General features: G+C 40.1%; 1 protein-coding gene and 1 long non-coding RNA gene across 9 annotated transcripts in view; one reads left to right on the forward strand and one right to left on the reverse strand.

Moving 5' to 3' along the window:
* DENND1A (DENN domain containing 1A) overlaps positions 1–22,380 on the reverse strand; it is a 361,583-nt gene that overhangs the window by 120,265 nt on the left and 218,938 nt on the right. For all 7 annotated transcript variants that reach the window (XM_075905650.2, XM_075905649.2, XM_075905651.2 and 4 more), the window contains exons 10-11: positions 20,432–20,532; positions 11,380–11,425 (exon numbers count right to left, since the gene is read on the reverse strand). In XM_075905650.2, coding sequence (XP_075761765.2) covers positions 11,380–11,425; positions 20,432–20,532 — 147 coding nt within the window. The remainder of the gene's footprint in view (positions 1–11,379; positions 11,426–20,431; positions 20,533–22,380) is intronic.
* Positions 1–22,380, forward strand: part of LOC142819334 (uncharacterized) — a 105,357-nt gene that overhangs the window by 29,154 nt on the left and 53,823 nt on the right. The window lies entirely within an intron of this gene.

A 22,380-nucleotide genomic window follows, 5' to 3' on the forward strand; every position in this document is an offset into this window, starting at 1 on the left:
AGAACCATTAACACCAAATTCACACACACTTACACAGAGATACAGGACTATGTAGCATTTTAAAGACTAACAAGATGGTTTATTAGATGATGAGCTTTCGTGGGCCAGACCTACTTCCTCTGATGAAATAGTGGAAGAAAATAGTCACAACCATATATACCAAAGGATACAATTAAAAAAAATTAATACATATGAAAATGACAAATCAAATTTCAGAACAGAAGGGGGATGCGGGGGGGGGGGGGGAAGGTAAATGTCTGTGAGCTAATGATATTAGAGGTGATAATTGGGGAAGCTACCTTGTAATGGGTAAGATAACTAGAGTCTTTGTTAAGACCCCGGCGTAAAGTGTCGAATTTTAGCATGAATATGGCTACATTTCTATCACCACTTACACAGAGGAGCATGTAGTATGAGAAATATGCTAATAAAATGGTGAACTATCATCTCCCTCCAATAGTGCACTCTCTTGAATAAACAAACTGACTGCTCTTAAAGTCTGCTATAGAGAGATCTGTCTCTCACCCTCCAACCATACAGAGCAGTCTTGTACACCAGTTAATTAGGTCATTTATGCACAGTTCCGCTAGGTAGCAAGAGCAGGTCTCTGACCAACAGAACTGTGGGGAAAAGGATATTAAAAAGGGGGGGCAGAGGGGAGGAAAGGCACTTTGTGTGTCAGGAAAAAAAAGGAGAGAAGGCAGAAGAGAAATTTAGGTACAGACTCAGCTTTCAAATGTGCTGGGCACCTCGTAGAGCCCATCATCTTCAAAAGCAGAGGTTCAATGCTCACAATCAAGCCAGGCTGCGTCTATACTGTAAAGCGTCCAGGATAGCAGTTAGTCTCAGAGGCTGGGTCAAGTAACTCAGAATCGTGCCATGGGGCTAAAAACCGTGCAGATGTTCCCACTGAACTCTAGTCTCCGAATTCCTCCCCGTTCTCCACTTTTCAAAGTGTGATCTCCTGCCCAAGTGGGAATGTCTACCCTGGTATTTTTAGTCCCATGGTCTGAACCCGAGGCAGATGACCCAGATTCTGAGACTTGCTGCTATAGGTGCATGACTATGTTTTGTTTTGCTGTGGCATGGTTTTTTTTGTTTCTGTTTCTTACAGTGTAGACATACCCTGCACTTTGAACCCTAAAGGTAAGCTTCTTTCTGAAATTCCTGCCCTTAAGTGGTATATTTAAGGCTAAATGGTTGCTGTACTCAATGCCAAGTTATACCTAAAACTCTTACGCAATCCATTTAATGACCACATACAGTACTATAAATAGATCTTTGTCTTATGCACAGAACCCAACTTCAAGTTTCTTTTTTGGGGGGGGGGGGTGAATTACTTGCCCTTGATCTACAAACTAATGAAGTCTGATATTAAGGGAAGACTATACAATATAGTTCTTTCCTTACAAAAGGACACATGTCCTCCATGAGAAGCAAGATCCTTTTCCTCCCCCACCCCACCTTAGGAACCAAAAGGTCACTTAATTGGCTTACATCTGATAAACTCTAAAGTAACTCAGGAGTCATGCTTCTTCTGGGAGTTAGGAAGCAGCAGACAAACTGATTTGCTCCTTCCTGCTTCAGAAAATTAAAAATCTCACTTATACTCAGAGGACTCTTGAAAGCGCCAACAAAAAATCTGTAGTGATGTGTTTAACCAAAGCCAGAAGCTTTTCAAAACTGAGCACCAGAAAGACAATGGGTGTCTTTCTGTTGCCAGTGGATGTTTCTTGTAACTTGGATGAAGCGTCTGCATTGCAATCACACACCCATAATGCCCGGGCCAGCTGACTGGAGCTCGCAGGCAATGTTTCCTCATCTTTTTCATCCATCCGCAATTTCTTTTCTATCCACATGCAGAATAATTTTTTAGGAGAGCCGAGGCATGTGCACCACCAGTAGAAAAAATAATCCTGGCTGTGGACGCTCTGCTAATCAGCATCTGAATCTCTCCGGAATGGCCACACAAGCGCACAGCTCTCAGGGCTCACACAGTGGGGCTCAAAAACTGCAGTATGGATGTTTAGATATGGGCGGGAGCCCAGACTCTGGGCCTCTCCCAACTCATGAGATCCTGTAAGCAGCATCCTTTCACAATAGATGTCTTTATCAAAATGACATGCGTTGGGTATCTTAAAGACACTTCTGGACTGAGGTGCAGGATTGCAGCAGAATGATGTGAGTTGCTCTCGTCTAATGGTGACATCCTTCAGCCCAGAGGGCAAGAGAGAGAATCTGGGAATTAAAGCCACTTCTCATGTGACAGCTCTGATATAACCCTCCAACTTGTAAATCTGCTTTTCACCTTGAATGCACCAAGGTCCAGAAAGTACAACTAGCTACAATTTTACTGATTCTCTAGACCCACATCCTAACATCAAAAGCAGTATCAATAAACCTCAAATAGTCTATTTATCACAGCCTCCTAACTGGCTAAACAAAATATTAAAAACAACACACCTGCATGCTTACTAAAATAAAGAAGGGGTATTAAATCAGTATTTTACAAACAGTACAGAGAAACAGAAAATAAGAAGTTCTGACTAGAAATAGCAGTATAAATTGTGCAGTATACATAGTCACACTATATTAGCCAATTTGTACAGTTGTTTGCATTTGTCTAATTTTGCTACAGACTTCGAGCATGTGTCAAGTCAAATTACTCCCATGAAGACGTGGGTCACCTGCTCATAAAAAGATGGAGTTTCCCCACTTTTCACTGAATTCCGGGTAGCCTTAATTCATTCATAATAAAATACAGCAAGTCAGACTAACATCTCCACCTGCCTTTTATTGTAAATGCCACTTTTTAAAGAGTGGAGAGGTATGGAAACTTGGTTTAACAAGCACACTGAACCAATTGTTTATGACCTCCATAAACATGGCTTAGTAAGAATTACTGACTTAATCAGAGTGAACTTATCTCCTGGTGAAAAGAGCACTTTAAATTTCAGAAATGGCACCTTTACTGTGAAAATCTCTTAACTTCTGAAACAAACTCCAGGGGGTCTTAAACACCAGGCTAGTAAATAAGCAGCAGTTAGCATGATTTGTCCTGCTCAGGAGCAACTGAACATTTGAGATCATTAAATTATTTTATGTAAAAGTTTGCAAAAACACTGAGAAACTATATTCAATAGAGAAGCATAAAAAGGCAAAAGAGCCTGAGTGGGGTAAACGGGAAATAATTAATCACGTGTTGTAAACAAACTTCATCATTACTAACGACAGCTTATTTTATTAAACGTGAATGAAAATACTAAATCAAGTTTATATATACTATTTATGTTCGTTTACTTTTTGCCTTTCCTACCACATGAACAATGTACTCAATTACACTTATATTTGCAGTTAGTTTCATTTTCAGGTGCTCACTACTGCATTTTGTTTCAAACAAAAATTATGGTTTGTGTAAGATGAACTATTGTCTTTCTATTTAAAAAAACCAAATAGCTGAAACATCTGCCTATTGGTTTTAGGATTTCTAGCATTTTTTACTAAGTTTTGAGACAACTTTAACTTGAGAGTGGCTCTTCATGATCTGACACAAAGGTGATGGGCACATTACAAATATGAGGTGAAAGACATGAGACAGGAAACATTTTCTTACTAAAAACAAACGTTCAAAAAGTTTATCAAACAAAAATAATATATTTATGGTAACATACACCTTCTTAGAAAGTAAAATATCTTTCACAACAAATCCAAGATCCTTTTGCTTTATGACTTGTCTACATCAGTGACAATTAATGTTTACAGTTTATTTACTTAAGAACACCCTAATACTGCAGACAACGTGTCACTCTGGCTACCAGAAGCAGGAAAAGCAACGGATATAAAATTTTTATTATTTCATGCCCCAACAGCAGCCAGAAGGACTTAATGAAATCACCCTGAGATTTACAATCTGAAATAGCTATTCAACAGGCAGATATGATTAAGCTAAATGTACCCTTTGACCTTTCAACCCTTTGATCCTGGCACAGCAGGTGGCCTACTACCCCCTCCTGTGCATCTTCCACTCTTCCGCCAATCTCCTAACCTTGATGTGCAGTAGCCCTGATCCTATACAGGTGATTCTCAAGATCCTTATCACAAGCAGCTGTGGCTAACTGAATGACAAAAATCACTATTGCTGATGTGATCCAATACTACTCAACAACAGAGGAAAATGCTTCTGAAATTATTGTAAAGTGTTTCAGAGCTGAAATTAATGAAGACTTCATATAATAGCATATCTAGAATCACTTTTTAAATCTGAATTTAAACATTTTTTATGCTCCCGTGTGTCTGCTATTTCCTTATTATGAAACTTGGAAAACTAAGTTATTTGCAAAATAGTCACAGCTTGCTAATGCACTGATCAAGTTCATAAGTTAAACCCTTTAAGAAGTACTACATATTAAGCCAGCTGACCACACAAATGCAAAAATCACAAAATTATCACTACTATTGAAAAAGCTCAATTGCTAATGGCAAAGAATTCATAGGTCCTTAAAGAATGGCTGTGTGGGCACAACTAAGATGGTGTCCTGTCCAGAGCAAGGATGGACACCCCCCTAAACACACTCACTCTCTCTCTTGCATATATAGTCCCTGAGATAAACAAACATTCACCTCAGTGGCTAGGGTTGCCAGCTTGTTTAACCACAAATACCGAACACTACCCCTCTTCCCCCCCCCAAAAAAAAACACTGGGAAAAAAATTCTGTTGAGGAAAAAAAAAAAAAGGAGGGTGGGAGACCAAAGCTGTTGAGTTTAAAAAAAAAAAAAAGGGACCCCGACAGCAGTTAAGCAAAAACATTTAAAAAAAAAATCACCATGGCCTCTAAGAAGCTTTTTTTTGCTGGCGGCCATCTTGTTTTTCTGCTTTAGCCACAAGATAAGCTCCTGCATAGCCAGGTAAGCTGGGTTGAGTGGGGAAGCGTCCAGGGGAGCCTGGCGGGTGGTCCAGGGGCTGGGCCCAGTTGCTGAGCGTGTCGTAGGATTGTCAGGTATCCGGTATTTTCGCCTCCTGGTAGGGAAAAAAAAAAAAGAAAATACCCGACATTTTAGGTGTCTGGTATTTTCTGATTTTTTTTTTTTTTTTTACCGGACAGGAGGCGAAAGTACCGGACTGTCCGGGTCAATACTGGATACCTGGCAACCCTATCGGTGGCAGTAGACATATTTGTCAAAGGATAGGCTGATACTAGATTTGGGTAAGTGTCCCTCACGCTTAGGTACAGTGAAAGAGAAAAACATTTTCTATGCTGACAAATTTGATTGTAATATTTTGTATATAAAGCCATGTCAGTCAGTGGGACTGATCTAAAATATATTTATAGCCAGGGCTCGACAAATAATACAATCTACTTGCCCGTGGCATGTGCAGATTGCTGGACAGCGCGACTGGCGAGCGGGGCTCGTCATGGTTCGGTAAGCCCTGTTTATAGCCATAGATAAAGAATGGCTGAGCAATAAGAGTTTCTGAATGGTACACTGTATCCTTTCTTTATACCAGGGCTGATAGTTTCATGCCCAGAATCTAGCATCTCAGATTCATAGTGGTATGCATTAGTACATATTTACACAACACTATGAGTACATCTAAACTACACCCCTTTTTCGATAAAGGGATGTAAATTAGACTATCAAAATTGTAAATGAAGCCAGGATTTGAATTTTCCACGCTTCATTTACATAATGGCAGCCGCAGCTTTTTTTTCTTTCCGAAAAACCACTTTTCGAAAAAAACCCCATGGCTAAGACAGGGATCATTCGATAGAAATGCCCCGTTTTGAAAGATCTTGTAACCCTCATTTTTACAAACTATCCCCGTCTTGACAGCAGGATTCCCCACCCCCAAAAAGCAGCTTTTTGAAAAAAAGCTGTGGCTGCCATTGTGTAAATGAAGCACGGGAAATTCAAATCCTGACTTTATTTACAATATCGATACATCTAATTTACATCCCTTTATTGAAAAAGGGATGTAGTTTACATGTACCCCAGACTGGTAAGCACTGAATGGAAGATTGTATACTGTCAACAACAGAATATCAGACAGCTATAAAGGAATATCCCAGAACAGTTAAACAAAACCACATGTGCTTAAACTCCAGTAGATATCCTACTAGGTCAAGGGCATGCCTCTTCAATCAGCACCATCACACTAATCATTTCAGCTACAAAAACAGTTGCTGAACCAACCACTTCCTATGGCAAAACAGAGCCGTTGTCAACCAACTTTAGCACAGCTCACAACACAAAAATTAACTTCAAACAACATGCACTCTGAAATAATGTTTAATATAGGGGTAGTAACACAAGTGGAAGACTGGACGAGTGAATTTGAGATAGATTCATTATCTTATCTCACTGCTATTTATCAGTACTAAATACTTACCTTCATCTAATATGAATTCGATTAGTACCATAAGTGTGTCCCATTATTCATGTAATAGTCCAAGCCTTTCTTATATAACAGCTTATAAACTTTTAGTCTGCTTTGAAGTCACTTTATGGATTGCTAAATGGAAATCTTATATAGAATGACTAAGTAGGTGATGATAGAAAGACTGAAAAATACGAGCACCATACCGTTCCGTATTTTCTATCAGGATTTTCCCTCATAAATCAGAGGGAGCCCTCTGACCTACAACAGGAGATTATCTTATCTCACTGGAGAACATTTCAGTCACACCAAATTAGACTTAACAGTCAGTGGATACATTTGATATTTTAATCATAAGAAAAATTTGTCATTTTACATTAACGTAGCTGCTGCCTCTCTACAGATCCCATGCAACACCAGAAACTCAAAGTCAACTCTATGGTGCACAATTGTTTAGAAGTATTGGTGGGAATAGAAAAGAGGGTGTACACAAAAGAAATAAAACCCTTTAAATTACTTCAATATTCCTTCTGGAGGGAATCATTTAGAGAATTGTAGCATCAGAGTCAAGATTTCTAAAGAAAAGACTCTACAGACAAAGCTAACAAAAACTCTTCATTTCATATGCTCCAAGTTTACCATGTGTTAGTCTACTTTTTTCTCCATAAAGATGTTTCCATATTTGGCTCCCACTAAAACACAATTTGGTACAATGTAAATTCAAGGAACCTTGAATTTAAGCTGCTTAGGGCAGAAATGTAAGTACATGGGGAAACCAAATTTCTTCCATAAGACTGTCTAGGCATAGGGATCCCATCCTGCCTGGACGTGACAGCAGGATCAGGGGCCTTAGAATCCTTGTGTGTGTTATGCACTTTGGAAGATATCTAGGCTATAATTTATATATTAATTTAATTAAATATTTTCTAATGATCTAAATATTAGATAATTAGAATATCCTTTTAATTTTTCTCCAACATTATTTTACTGTTGAAACGCTGTCAAGTAGCATATGTTAAATACACAAATATTAAGAACATGAGTGAATTCTCTGATGCTAAAATATTACCCTAATACAGATGAATCAATATATTTTTCTGTGTACAAAAAAAAGGAACAAGCTTTCAGCAATAGAAATAGGGTAATGGGTAAACTACAGTAATAGTCTGACTAATTAAAAAAAAAATCCACACATCTTCCTGTGCCATGAGGCAGACACATTTTTCTGTGCTCATAGTAAGTATTCGATCCAATTGCCATTTAAAAAAAATCCTTCAGGGGGCTAAGACAAAGATATCCAAGACACAAAAATATGGATCTGTAAGTACAGGCGAAGTGTTTGGTTTTTAAATTTTTACATGGCACTTTAAATAGCAGCATTTCACCAGTATGTCTGTGTTTCAGAAGCTATAGTTTAGCAAAAAACCCCAAACTGGTTACACACTGCTAAGCACTATGGTTTCCACATACCATATAATGCAAAAACAGTTTAATCAATAGTTATTTTGGGCCTTCTGAGATTCTTTCAGAATGACAGTAGGACACAAGAGTTGGGAGGAGACAAAAACACAAACTGGGGAAAGTGGGGCTAGTCAGATGCCCAAAGGCATTTTGGAGGAAGTAATTTCCAATATGCAGGTAGTTAATGTTACAACTTCTTTATCCACCCCTTGGCTAAACGAGGCGAAACAAAAAAGTGGTTGTGATAGATTTTTTTTTAAACTAAAGAATAATATTTTAAAAAGCCAAAGTAAGGTAACTGTCTGACACTGGTATGGGACCCCCAGTATGTCCCCCTCCCTTCCCAAAAGCACAATACATAAAACAATGATCTGAAGCCCATTCTGAATAAACCTAGAGGATATGCAAACCAACCTGCTTTCACTTTAACACTATCCAATAATCTTCACCGCTACTCAATGTGCTAGTATTTAGCACTATTTATTGCAATATGAAGTCAGGAGGAAACAAGCATTTGCACATACAGGCAGTCCCCGGGTTACGTACAAGATAGGGACTGTAGGTTTGTTCTTAAGTTGAATCTGTATGTAAGTCGGAACTGGCATCCAGATTCAGCCGCTGCTGAAACTGACCAGCGGCTGACTACAGGAAGCCCGAGGCAGAGTTGCTCTGCCCCGGGCTTCCTGGAATCAGCCGCTGATCAGTTTCAACAGGCTGAATCTGGACACCAGTTCTTACATACAGATTCAACTTAAGAACCCCAGGCATCCCCAAGTCAGCTGCTGCTGAAACTGATCAACGGCTGATTCCAGGAAGCCCGGGGCAGGGCAACTCTGCCTCGGACTTCCTGTAGTCAGCGCTGGTCAGTTTCAGCAGCGGCTGACTTGGGGACACCTGGGGCAGAGCAGCTTGGGTGCTGCTGGGTTGCTCCAGTAGCGCTGCTCCTCGGCGCTACTGGACCAACCCAGCAGCACCCAAGCTGCTTTGCCCCAGGCGTCCCGATTCAGCCGCTGCTGAAACTGACCAGTAGTGGCTGAATCAGGACGCCTGGGGCAGAGCAGCTGAGGTGCTGCCGGGTTGGTCCAGTAGCGCCCAGAGCGGTGCTACAGGACCAACTGGCAGTGCCCCTGCTGCTGTACCACAGGCGTCCGGAGCAAAGCCGCGGAGCACGGGGGCAGAGGGACAGCACAGACGCGCCGTGGCTGTCCCGCTGCCGGCGTCCTCCGAGGCTTTGCTCCCCGTCTCCCTGGTCTGCTGGTCTCCAGCAGACCAGGGAGACCAGGGAGACGGGGAGCAAAGCCTCGGAGGACGCTGGCAGTGGGACAGCCGCGGTGCGTCTGGGCTGTCCGCTGCCCGCGTGCTCTGCGGCTTTGCTCCCCGTCTCCCTGGTCTGCTGGTCTCCAGCAGACCAGGAGCAAACCCCGTTCATAACTGTGGATCCGACTTAAGTCGGATCCGCGTAACTCGGGGACTGCCTGTACTATTTTCTCCAGAAGAAAGGCTACATAGGAAAAAGAATGATGACAAAAGGGAGAATATTGTTCAAGTATCAAATCATATGTTCTTTAGTGACACGATTGTCTCTACTAGAAGAGGAAAAAACAGATTGCTCTTCCTATGACTCCAGTGTACAATGCATATGGTCCCTGAGACATCAGATATGAATGACCTTGACATTTAGGAAAAAGTCCATATCCAAACCCGGGGGGGGGGGGGGGGGGAGTGAGACCCATTTTTGGCATTCTGGACATTTGAATACTGAGTCTGAATTTGAAATTTCCCATTCTCCAATTGATCCTTTTACCCCTCCTTAGCCTGGATGATTCTTGGAAATAACACAGACACATGAATTAATAAGGAAGCCTATTAATAAGGAACCCCATGCCTTCCCACTACAGCTACCACAAAACTAAGAGAAAAGTGTGAATAAATCTTCTCTAAAACAAGGAAAAGACTACAATAGAAAAACAACAGTCACATATTGGAAAGTTTTCAGACTCACAAAAATGGGTTAGGGGAGATGATTCCATCATTGTGATTGGAGGAAGGGGTAGAATCAACAGATAAAGGCTCTGACATAGTAACAATGATACTTAGCCTACATAGTAACGTGCACATATTAACATCACAACACAAATGTATTAGTTCTATCTTAAAGCAAGACTCGGATATTAAGGGACTTGCTTATAGAGTTCGGATCTGATTCCTTCAGTTCTTGGTTTCTAGCCACATGCTCAGTCCTCCCAATTATGCTGGTTCATTGCCAATTCCTGCTCTCCTACTGTGCAGGGTACATCCTTGTTAACCTCCTGTAGGAAAGGGCTCACCACACTCAGTTTGATGTTAGTTCCCATATCCCAAGAGTGAGTACATATGGGATAAGAGTTGAAGTGCGTACCTTATACAAAAATAGGTTTTAACACAACAATTCATGTAATATCTGTACTTTTGATGTTCAAAATTAAGCCTCTTAAACTATACTTGAATCATATCAAGTTTACTATCTATTAAAATTATGACTATATTGTATATTATTTTACTGGATAGTGCTATAGGCCACACTAAAACCATAATCATCTCCTTAACAGTGCTGTACAGAATGTTAAACATCTGATAGTCAAAAGTAGAAGAATGCAGCACAAATATTTCTTCAACGGGGCTGTTAAATTTCAATAAATCAACTAATCGAGTAGTCGATGGAATTTTCATCGACTACACAATTAGTCGATAAGGGAGGTGGGGAACTCACTATCCCCACTGCACCTCTGCTTTTCAAATATAGTAAGAGCTGCCTATAGCTCTTACTACATTTAAAAGGCAGAAGAGCAACAGGGACTCAAGCAGTCCCCGCTCACCTGGGGTTCCGCCTTGCCCTTTGAAATGTAGCAAGAGCCCTGAGGGGGAAGTACAGCAGTCGGACAGGTGCCCCAAGCCTAACCATGAGCCCCTGCATGGAGCCGATGTTGGGGGGAACTAGCCTTTAAGTCAGCTCCCCCCAGCACTGGCTCCTGCTCCACGCCCCTTGCTGCCTCTCTCTGATAGAAGCAGCAGGCGGGGAAAAGCAACTAGGCGAGTCACTACTTGACTACTCAATAAGCGTTTGCTTCTCGGGCAGTCGACTAGTCGCTTACATCCCTACTCTACGAAGTATATAAAATCCTATGTTCTCTGTAGTCTGGCGCTTCAGTAGTTTCTATTTTACAAGGTACAGTACTACATCTTACCACTGTAAAAATACAAAGCAAAATAAAATCAGCACCCTGCAAAGCTAGTGACCAAACTCATTGTTTTAGATTCCCCACAGAAGTAGGTCAATGGGAGCAAAACGCTCCAACTGGCTTCTCTTACTCCTTGTGAGGAGTTCTTACTAGACCTGCTAAACTGAATGCCAAAAGATCGATCTCCGGCATGGAAAGTGGAGACATAGCTGTAGATACGTTTAGTTTCGATCGCATGCTTAAAGTTCAGCAGATGTGTTTGCAGGAGTAGGGCCTAAATCATAGAAATACAAACTGTTCTGAGGGATGAGGGGAGAGACTTACCTCCATTAAACTTAAATGTATTCCAATGAGGTAAGGCATCGGGGCACTGTGAAGAGAAACAAACAGCCTATTTATATTCGGATAATGCTGGAGATTAACAACACACACACACTCAAAAAGCCAGCTGTAATACACACAACAGAGATACAGGGTTAAATTGTATTTAAAAATAAAAATCCAGATGCAACGTTCCATTTGAGGCAAAAACATGTCAGTTTTATTTTGAAATCCCATCTCTTAAATTTTAACTTTAATTTTAACAATTTTCCACTGCAGCTTGTAAGGTGAAGTTGTCATTCCTTTTTTTTTTTTTAAGGGCTGTTAAAGGAGGGATGCTACCAAACATACTATTTTATTATGAAGGACATTATGGACAACGTTGGATCTTCTCTTCTTCAAGAAACATCATTTAGAGAGGTTTACCCATATGAAACATGTAGTTAAATTACTTATATGCACCACCCATTGGGACGAGCTCTTAATCCGTAGGCTGATACATACCAGAAAGAGAGCATTTTAATATTAATTTATTGTTGCACTTTACTAGATCCTGATACAGACCCCCATATTATAGACAGCATCAGAAAACAGTGCTGTTTGGAATCTTCTAGCTATAATGAGAGCCACCATGACCACCTTCAGAGATATCAGTGGTTTAAAAAAGGCACTACGTTTGATATACCAATGGATTTTTAGGGCAAAATGCTGCATTTAGAGACGGGTGTGCAACTTCCATTAGGCACACAGAATGTTAGCACATCAGGGCATGAACTAATTTACTCTACTTCTGTTGTACTGTGCTGCATACATTTGCCAACAATCAACAAATAACAAGCTATTACAGATCCATCAATAGCTATTAGCCAGGATGGTGTTCCTAGCCACTGTTTGCCAGATCGCTCAATGATTCCCTGTTCTGTTCATTCCCCCTCTGGGGCACCTGGCCCTGGCCACTGTCAGAAGATAGGACACTGGGCTAAACAGACCTTTGGTCTGACCCAGTCTGGCCATTCTTATGTCAATATAAAACAAGAAGGATCTTTAAAAGTAATGAAGTATCTTTTGTGCACATGGTTTGGAAAGTCAGACCTGACTTCTAAAAACATTTTGAAGGGAGGTACAGATGCCTTTGGAAATCTTGGACAGTCTTTGGAGTCCAGGTTTGCACCCCAGCAACATTCTGGGTACATATTTGAGTGTTGTGCATTGTCCATTAAGTATCTGAGGCAGGCAGTGATGCTCTCACTGTGAGGGATGTTGGTGTCTGGGAATACGACCTCCACAGTAGCAAGGACAGTAGTCTGAGGGAAGTGGTTAATGTTGTATTGCAGATATTGTTGTATCCTGGTGGAAGCTGACTCTAGTGTGATGACTAGTGTGAGGAGGATTCCTACGAGTCCTAATATTCCTTCCATGGCTAGAAATAGTGGATATGCCCGGGTTCCCTTATTTGTGTATCTTGGGAAGCAGGTAAGATTCCTGGGATGCGTTCCCGGGGGATGAGATAGTAGAATTTCTCTTAGCATTGTCTGGGGAAGAATTTGAAAATATCCTTAAATTCCTGAGCAAACTGGGCTGTGGGGTTGCCTGCAAGTTCTTTACAGTGGGTGGTGTCAGAGAGGTATCGGTTGGCCTTGATGACACAGCCTTTGTGATAAGAAAGCTATGAAGGTGCTCCCCCACCTCGCTGGTTTGGTCTCTCTTTGGTGCTTGCATTTCAAGGACTGTACAGCTGTCCTCTTGACAGTGGAGAGTCTATGATGTACGTGATATCTGTTCATATTTCACAGTCAACTTTTTTCTATTGACTATTGGTGAGGACCTGGTACTTGAGGGTAGCGTCTTCATTGTTGCAAAGACACCACCCACAACATAGTGCATGCTACTGAAATTTGGGTACTAGTAAGAACACTCCTGTTTTTTCCCCTGGTGTCCCAATGCAGTATTCAGTTTCCACTTACCAGAGACATTGCTACGTTAGAAACTCGCTCTATGAGAATTTGGGGGTTCATGCCTTACTGGTTAGCAGTAGTATTTGAAACCACTCTCTTGTATGTTGTAGCTTTTGCCATATTACAAGATGTACACAATAAAGTTCAAGGCTTACATGGGAATCATTATGGAATCATTTTGCACGTTTTAATTGCAGGAAATAGGTATTTCCTTTGCACATACCGCTTCTTTTCTGAATGGCCGCATTCCAGGGGCAAGGAAAGACCCAACAATTTTACACTCAAAGTGTAAACCAGCAGATTAGCTGCCAGCTGCACAAATGCTCAACTTCCTTGTGTGTCTAGCTGTTCTGTCCCAGCCTTCTCCAGTATACACTGAAATGAATGTGTTTCTAATTAAGGCGCTTCGAGAACACGACAGCTTCAGTGTCAAAAATACAAAGTCTGAACCTCGGCAGGAAGTCTTAAGACTGCAAACGTCTCATCTAGTGGAACCTTGGCTAAAGAAATGAAAGGAAGCAGGGAAGGTGCACTACTCCAAAAACCTGGCCATTTATTAACGTGTCCAGAAGCACAGCCTGCCACAGGCCATAGATAGACTGAAATCTGTAGAAAGTTAATTCAAGATTAAAAGTCAATCTTTCACCCTTCCACTGTTAATCAACAAATGGACTAGGGAGAATAATCTATTTAATAAGAATGTCAGAACTGCCGAAACCAAGTGCCGAGAAGGCAGACATGGTTAAGAGCTCTCTGAGTCATGCTGAGTGTAAGCTGACAGCTATCCCTGAGTACAAGTCAGAAAAAGAGGCTGAGATTTCAGTTTGGACAGATGGAGACAGGCATAAGTACAGAGGTAGATTGGTGTCTTTAGCATAGCGATTGTAACTGAATTTGTGTCTGCAGATACAATTATGGAAATAAGTTGAAGAGGGGGAGGAGACTAGGATGAAGCACAGAGCCCTATGGAACCTGTACAGAAAGTTGCAAGGGGGATGAGAAGGATCCACTGAAGGAGCAATGAGAAAAGCAGAACCGCCAGACAGTAACAGATACAGAAGCAAAGGGAGGACAAAATTCCAAGAAGAGCACAGCTGACTGCAGCCAAGACACTGACAAGTCAAGAAGGATGAGGATGAACTATTGGTCCTGAGCTTTGGCGAGAGTAGGTTTCAGTCGAGTGCAAGTAGTAATAGCCAAATTGGAGAGGCTCTAAAATGGAACCGGAAGGGAGGAACTCCAGACTGTAAAACACATTCAATGAGCTCAGAAACTAAATGGATATGGGCAGTGGTTGGAAAAACAAGCCGGATTAAGGGGCTTTTGGTTTATTTCTGAGATAGAACAAACTAACGCATGCTTGTATTATGAGTAGAACTCGGCCAATTTCAAAGATGTGAAAGACATGTCATGGACCATGAAATAAGCCCTTCCCTGTGAACTGGGGGAAGTCACTTAACCACTTGGATTCAGAGACTGCTGAAGTGATAATCTCACATTTAATAGCAGTAGCTTCTTCTGCTGGTGTAGAAAAAATATTTTCATCCTTTGGACCAATTCATTCCAAACCGAGAAACTGTTTGGGTTCTGAAAAAGCAGGGATGCTTGTACTTCTTTTCCAGATTATGAACAAACAGGAAACTGAAAGTGAAGACGACGACAGCTGCAGAAGCCAATATTTTAAATTTCTCATGTTGACCTGGCTGACCGCTAATTTAATTTTTCAGTTTTAAAATATTTAATTTAACTATTTTAGTTAAAAACAATTTAAAAAACCACCCGATTTTAAAAAACGTGAATGTTTAACTATATTCAAAAATTCATATACTCGTTTTGTTAAAATATTTTATGTTCGCTGTTGAAAAATTCTAGAATACAGAACATTGTTGTTTTAGTTAAATACAAATTTAAATCTCTGTCTGATGAGGTTCTCCTCCTAATACAATATGGTAAGAAAATCCTCCAAATATTAAAGATTGACCTGTTTAATTAGAGGTAGTTCATCTCCCACTGACTTCATCACTATCTGCTTCAATTACCTTTGGCAAACGAAATAACCAATCATTCATTTTCTGATATAGTTGTAAAACTAATCTGAAAAGTTTTCAAAATAAATCACTGCTTAAAAATGTATGTGTACCACCTAAAAACAAAACCTACATCTGTGTCTGAGTTATGAAGAGTATGTTTTAAGGTTGTCGCAACCAACAAGAATGCACATTTATGGCGAAAAACATGATTAGATTGAGTCCTCCTGATTGATCAAATTGATTTAAATTAAATCCACTTTAATGGCCACTGTTCTGAAACTTTGAGAGAGATTCAGAAGAGAAATGTAGCCCATAGCACTAGCATTAGCATTCTTTTAGCAATTAGCAGTAACACAGTGATTCTGTTCCGTCTATAAAGCATTAACTTACGCAGTCAGCACAAGATTTTGAGGCTTTCGTGCACTGGATAAGTGACTCTTTTTGTACAAAACAACACTAGATAACCAGGAGAACACTGAACTAATAGTAGGCTCGGTATTTTAGGATGGGAATGTTGGCAGATGCTTAATCACGAGCGTACCTTGACAATGACTTGAGATATCTGATAATAAATTAAAAGCATTAGTATAAAATCCAATGGGATATTGACACCCTAACATTTTTAGGGTGAGGAAGTTAGAGATAGACAAAGGAAGAATATTCCTGGCAACTACCAAGCCCTACAACAGGCTAGAGCACCATATAAGGGCGAGATCTGGATTAGGGATGTAATAGTTTAGTCAAAAAGCTTATTGGTTAATGCTATAGACTACATGCATTTCTCCACCAGTAAATTTTTTTTAGCAGGCTGGCCAGCAGCTTGGCTCAGGCCTGGCTTGTGCCAGGTCCGGGACCTGCCCCTGTTGTAGCTCTGCATTTAAACTGTATTAGGAGCTGGGTGGGCAAGCAGCCTGGCTCAGTTCTGGCTCACGCTGGGTCTAGGAGCTCAGACACCTCCTCCTGGACAGGTAGCAGAGGCAGCAGCGTGGGGCGACAAGCAGCTGGTCTGCGTGATGAGCTAGTTTTTGAACTGGCTCCCCTCGTGGACCAGCTCCTGCCTGGCACCCTGCGCTGCTGCCTCTGATATAGAGGCAGCAGTGCAGAGTGGCAGAAGGCTCCTCGGGAACGGGGCTGGAGTGCACTGGCTGCTGGCCCCAACCCCAGGGACTATAGAATAGTCAAGTAACCGATAAGAATTCATGAGGTTAATGGACTGTTCAGTGAACTGATATTTAACATCCCTAAACTGGATCACTGGACTCATAAATTACCATTTGTTTCTCACCATGAGATCCCCAAGAAGGGCTCTAAGAATGTAAAGAATGGTATAAGGTATTAGCTTAACTTTATACTAGTGCTATCTTTTTATGTGGTTTGAAGCATATGTATTGTTACTAATTGTGCCAATAAATTTGGTGAAAGCTTTGCTTTATCCTCAGTCTAAGTTTGAGACTATTTCCCAAACACAGGACAGAAATATTTATTGACTGCTTCTGCCTTTTCTGCATTATTACTGACATTTTCTCCTTTTTCCTCTAGTAATGGACCTATGCCATTGTCAGGAATGTTTTTGTTCCTATATATTTCAAAACCTCCTTATTGTCCTTAACTTTGCTGACCACAGAATTCTCCTTGTGTCCCTTTGCTTCCCTTACCAATTTTCTACAATTTCTAACCTCTTATTTGTATTCATTATTCTCAACTTCCCCTTTCTTCAAAATACTTTTTTAACTGTTCATAGTGGTTTTCTAAACCAGACAGTGGGATTTTTTTAAAAACCAGCATCACCGTCTGCCTCATTCGTGAATTTTTGGGAGTAAATCAAAGTGTCCTTAAATGACTGCCAATTATAACATCTTTCTGATCAAATTCTTCCTCCCAATCTGACTCGCGTTTCAAGCTTTGTAAATATGGCCCTATATAAGAACAAAGGATATATTGCTGGTCTGGACTTTATTCTGCTTACACAATATAAATATGATCAAGTGATCCCTTGTACCCAAGATAACATCCATTTTTTGTTCTGTGATCAGTTCTTTATCTGTAGTAAATAATTCCCATGTTGACTACAACACTTTTTGAGCTAGGATGTGAAACATTTACTAGAATGAAAGCCACAAGCATGTTTTCCGATATTTACAAAAACTGGAGATGTCTGTCTCCTTTTATTTTTTCTACCATCTGCTTTAGTTTCTCCTCTTTTAAATTTGTATGTCACAGCTGCAAAGTAAAGAATCAGACAGTAACTGAATTTAAAATTTAATCAAAATTAAAGCCTCAAGTTTAAAAATAAGTCAGTTCCAATTCTCTTCTCCTAACATGCAAAGGCCTATAAAGTAACAACACAGCTTTGAAGCAGACAGTAAAAAGTGGATTTATTAGTTTTCATGGCCAAAATCACCTTTCTGCATTCAGAGTCACAAAATAGATGGAAGTTATTTTAGGAAACATATTTATGGCATGTGAATTGGTGCTAAATTGATTTATTCAGAAAATTACAGTGTGTGATTGCTACTCTAATTAAAGTTCACATCAGGCTAAGATAATGAGTTGTTGTGTTTGTGAATGTGCAATTAGAGTCTTCCCGATAATTATAGGTTTTAAAATCATACTTTTAGCTCCCTAGCTTGTTCATTCGTAATAGTCACAGACTGAAATGCTGTGAAAGAGTCCATTCAGTCTGGCTCAGCTATTTGTATCTTTATTTCTTTTCGTACGTGGCCTATGTGTTTGCTTTGTGCACACCTGTGCTCCCAACTGCGGGGTCCGGTCTTAGCCCCTTTTAACATGTCTTTGTCAGGAAGTTGATGAATACCTAATCTTCAAACCCAGTGTAAAAGCCTCTTGTGGCCCACACTGTTGTCCTGAAAACTCCGAGCAGCATGTACCTGAAGAAAAAAACTGACATTAGCAGCCTTCATGTGTTAATTACACATGCAAAGCCTATTATGTACAGAAAGGGCACCTGCTGGCAGTGAAAATGACTAGAATCTGCCCTTCCTGTGCAGTGAGTAAATTGAAGGTTCATTTCTACAGGAGATAATAGTTTTTAGATTCCATTCTGTGTATCCCCGACATGGGCATGTACTTAACATTTAAATCATCTGCAGAGGAACAAACCTCCTTTAAATTTACATGTTTCAGGCTCCTACCACTTCACTTAAAATGCTAGTTATCCCTGCTGGTTCCTTATTTAGAAGCACTGCATAGGCTTTTGCTAAGAATGTGGAGAAAAGTCACAGAGACCAATATAATAAAGTTATTAGCACAGATTCCAATTTCTTAAGATTTATGGAACCTAATCGAAGCCACAGACGTTGGCTTAAAGTGATAATTTTTTATTAGATTATCTGTTTTTCTCAATAGCAGTCTTTATTTAACCATTGTTTTATTTTCTGTCCTCTGAGAGATCAAACATACTGATTTTTTTTGGTAACACCACATTTTCTGGTGAAGTATGAAAAAACATAATTAAAACAGAAAAAACATTTAGCACAAAAGCATGAAAAACCAATGATGGCTGCACGATTCAGCTAAACAGTAGCACGGTTCTGGCCACTGTTTATTAGATACGATTTAGTGGCACACTATGGGCTGCCATTAGCCTAAGCGTTCCTACAGCATGTCTTTTTAACATGCACTTTTCCTCCTGACTCTCACACATCATATGCATACGTAGGATGTCTTAGCTATTAGAACTGAAAATATATTGTTTCAAGCATAACATTTAAGGCAGGTCAGAGAGAGAGAGAAGACTGATTTTTGAGTAAAAATCTGTTCTGTGGAGATGTAGTTCTTGGTATGACACTATTCATATGAATTTACGTGAACCAGAGTAGTTCTTAATTCACTCCCCTCCCCAATCACAGAGTGAATATGACTTCTGGGCTTTTAGTATTAAAACAACGAAGGATTGGCAGCATCTCTACTGGTGATCACAGTCAGGGTTAAGTAGGCACTTTTCAGCATATTAATTTTTATTCACAACATCCTCACTTCCTATGCCCCCTTTTGTCAGTTTCACTTCACTCCCTGATGTAAAATGAACAGAGAGGAGTACAAAGCTAAGTAGGAATGGGAAAAGGGGAGAGATTAGGAGCAGCATGAACTTAACGGGCAAGTTTTAAGTGTATTGCCAGGTTTTTTTTTTTTAAAAAAAGCCAAATTGCAGGAGCTTTTCTCAAAATGTGACATAAAATGTGATCATGTAGTCAAAGATCACTTTATCTTCTACTGTATTTCTGAGAGAGTTTTGTCTGTGTGTCTGTCTGTCCGAAAACTCTTCCTAAATGGTAAGAGCTAGGACCACCAAATTTGGTATTCCACTACCTCTTATAACTTAAAGCAAGGTCAGGGTTTGGTTGTGCCAGGAAAATGGTATGTGGCTGGAATGCGACTGCTTCTCAAAAAAAAAAAACACAAAAAAGAGACAATCATCAGGCACATGAAAGGGGCTGGCCCTAAGACTGCCACCCCCTAGGTGTCCTTTAGAGAGGATGGGGGAGGGGCTAAAGGCCTCCCCGATTCGTGCAGGAATATTGCTGGCTGTTCCTCTTTGTTGAGGAGCAAGGGGAAAGAGCACAGTTTGCTGGAGAGAGAGAAAAGGTTTACACCCTCTTCCAAATTATACACCAATTTCTACCCTCACACTGTAAAATGCAAGATCATAACAGGAAAGCACCAAAGAAAAAGTAAACTAGCGAATTAGGAAAGCAATAGGAAAACAGAAGCTCTCTTTTTCTGCCTCTATCATGTATTGTTTGATTTTTCTTCATTTAAAATGTCAAACAAAATGCATGCTGCAATAGTGCATCTTGAAGATCTAAAATTAGTAGATCTTAAATTAGTATACAATAGCATGCTATAGTAAGAAGTCATGTTAGAACAACTAATAAGACTGGTGCTGTTATATTATGTTATGAAAACAATGCATTGGACTTAATGAATCAACTACTTACTTAACATACACATCTACCTTTTTAGACCAACAGTTACACCATAAAAAGACTTCAACCTTAAAATGCACAGCTTCCTAACAACGGTTTGGATGTAAGGAATCTACAATCTTACCAGCAGTAGTCCAACAGATGCGGGGGTAGAACTGGAATGTAAACATGTTGCCAGAACATTGGGTAGAGCATAGCTGCAGACCCATGAATGCAGGCAGTTAACTGAAAGACATAAAACCAAACAAGCACATCAATAAGATAAAAGTTAAGCTTAAAGGAAATGGCTGGCCAAATAAATAATATAAGAAAATATTTGGTTAGAAGTAGCCACTGTTTTTGTCTCTGAAGACCTAGCTCCAGAACATACATTGCTACCAATGGGTGGAGTAACACTGGTTCATGGTGACGGATGTTTGACTTAATTTTGTTAAAATCTGAGAATGTATTTTACCCAACACACACAACCTGCAAACAGCATTTTGTGTCTTCCTTGATGCAACAGAAGCAGAGAAACAGAATTAGGGGGACAAGGGAAGTGGGAGGAAATAATACAAAAATGACAGAAAAAGCCTGATCCTGGCAATTTCCACCTAGTAAGTAGCTTGGGGTATGTCTACACAGCAGCATTATTTCGGAATGACTAGTGTTATTTCAAAATAACTTAGTCCACATCTACACAACAGGCAGTTATTTCGAAATAATGTCAAAATACTATCAAGCTGCAGGGCTTCTTCTCCGACTCCTATAACCCTCCTTGTAGGAAGAGTAAGGGAAGTCGGAGGAAGAGTGCTCTATTTCGAAATAAGTGCTGTGTAGAGGCTTCCAATTTCAAAATAAGCTATGCAATTGACGTAGCTCTATTTGCGTAGCTTAGTTTGAGTTAAGCCCTGCTGTGTAGACGCACCTTAGAGAAGTAATAAAACAATGACTTAAATATTAGGGAAGAAAAAAATCTATATAGCTGGAATGTGGTAATAATGAACCACAAACAGCATGTGTTTCTCTACAACAATTCATATCAAGCCAATTTGATAATTTTGGCTACAAATTACTGAATAAGTGGGTAAAGGAAAGAGCCTATGTTCCAGGACTTCAGTATTTGATCTAATGACTCTCACAATTTTTCATAAAATGTTAATTCAAATTGAGTCGCCCAATGATTTCAAGTGATGACTAAAGGTAACTGGCAATCAAGCTGTGGGGAGGTGTTGGAGTTGATTTGGGTCCCAGCCTTATTTAAAATCCTTAATAACCAGGAAGAGAATGTGAAGTATACTGACTGAATTAAAATGGAAGGTATTGTGTATCGCCCCCCCAAGGAAGATATTAAAATACAAGGAAGCAGAAAAGATCAAAATACGGCACAAGTACAAAATATTACTAATTATTATTTGTATTACCATCACACCTAGGAACCCTTTTTGTGGAGCTAGATGCAGCACACACACACAAAACAAGAAGACAACACAGAGATACAGAGAGCTAGTGGAGTACAAGAAAACAATTAGACACTATTTGTCAGCATAACAGGCAGTAACTGAAGGATTTATCTTGGAAACTAAAGCTAGTATATCTTCAGGTACTAGAGGGGTAGCCGTGTTAGTCTGAATCTGCAAAAGCAGCAAGGAGTCCTGTGGCACTTTATAGACTAACAGAAGTGTTGGAGCATCTGATGAAGTGGGTCTTTGCCCACGAAAGCTTATGCCTCAACACTTCTGTTAGGCTATAAGGTGCCACAGGACTCCTCGCCGCTCTAGTATATCTTGGAAAACAATTCAAACTCAAATCTATGCCAACAGAAAGAGATTTTGAAGAGCTGAGAGAGGGCAAACCTTGCAACGAAAGAGTGGGTCTTCTTATTTGGGAGCTGCATGCAAAGATGTATCATGGCCCAGAATCATGTCATGTCCTTTGTGAACTTAGAATAATGCTCAGATTGGAATATAAGAAACAATATAAGCGATATTTTAAAAAATGCAGCAAAATGTTTAAAGACAAAAAGGAACAGCCTTCTGACAAAAGAGGACAGAGTAAAATACAATTTGACTAAATGACAACAAAGAAAGACAA

The sequence above is a fragment of the Pelodiscus sinensis genome, chromosome 23 (genome assembly GCF_052426305.1).
Source record: "Pelodiscus sinensis isolate ZL-2025 chromosome 23, ASM5242630v1, whole genome shotgun sequence".
Classification (NCBI taxonomy): Eukaryota; Metazoa; Chordata; order Testudines; family Trionychidae; genus Pelodiscus; species Pelodiscus sinensis.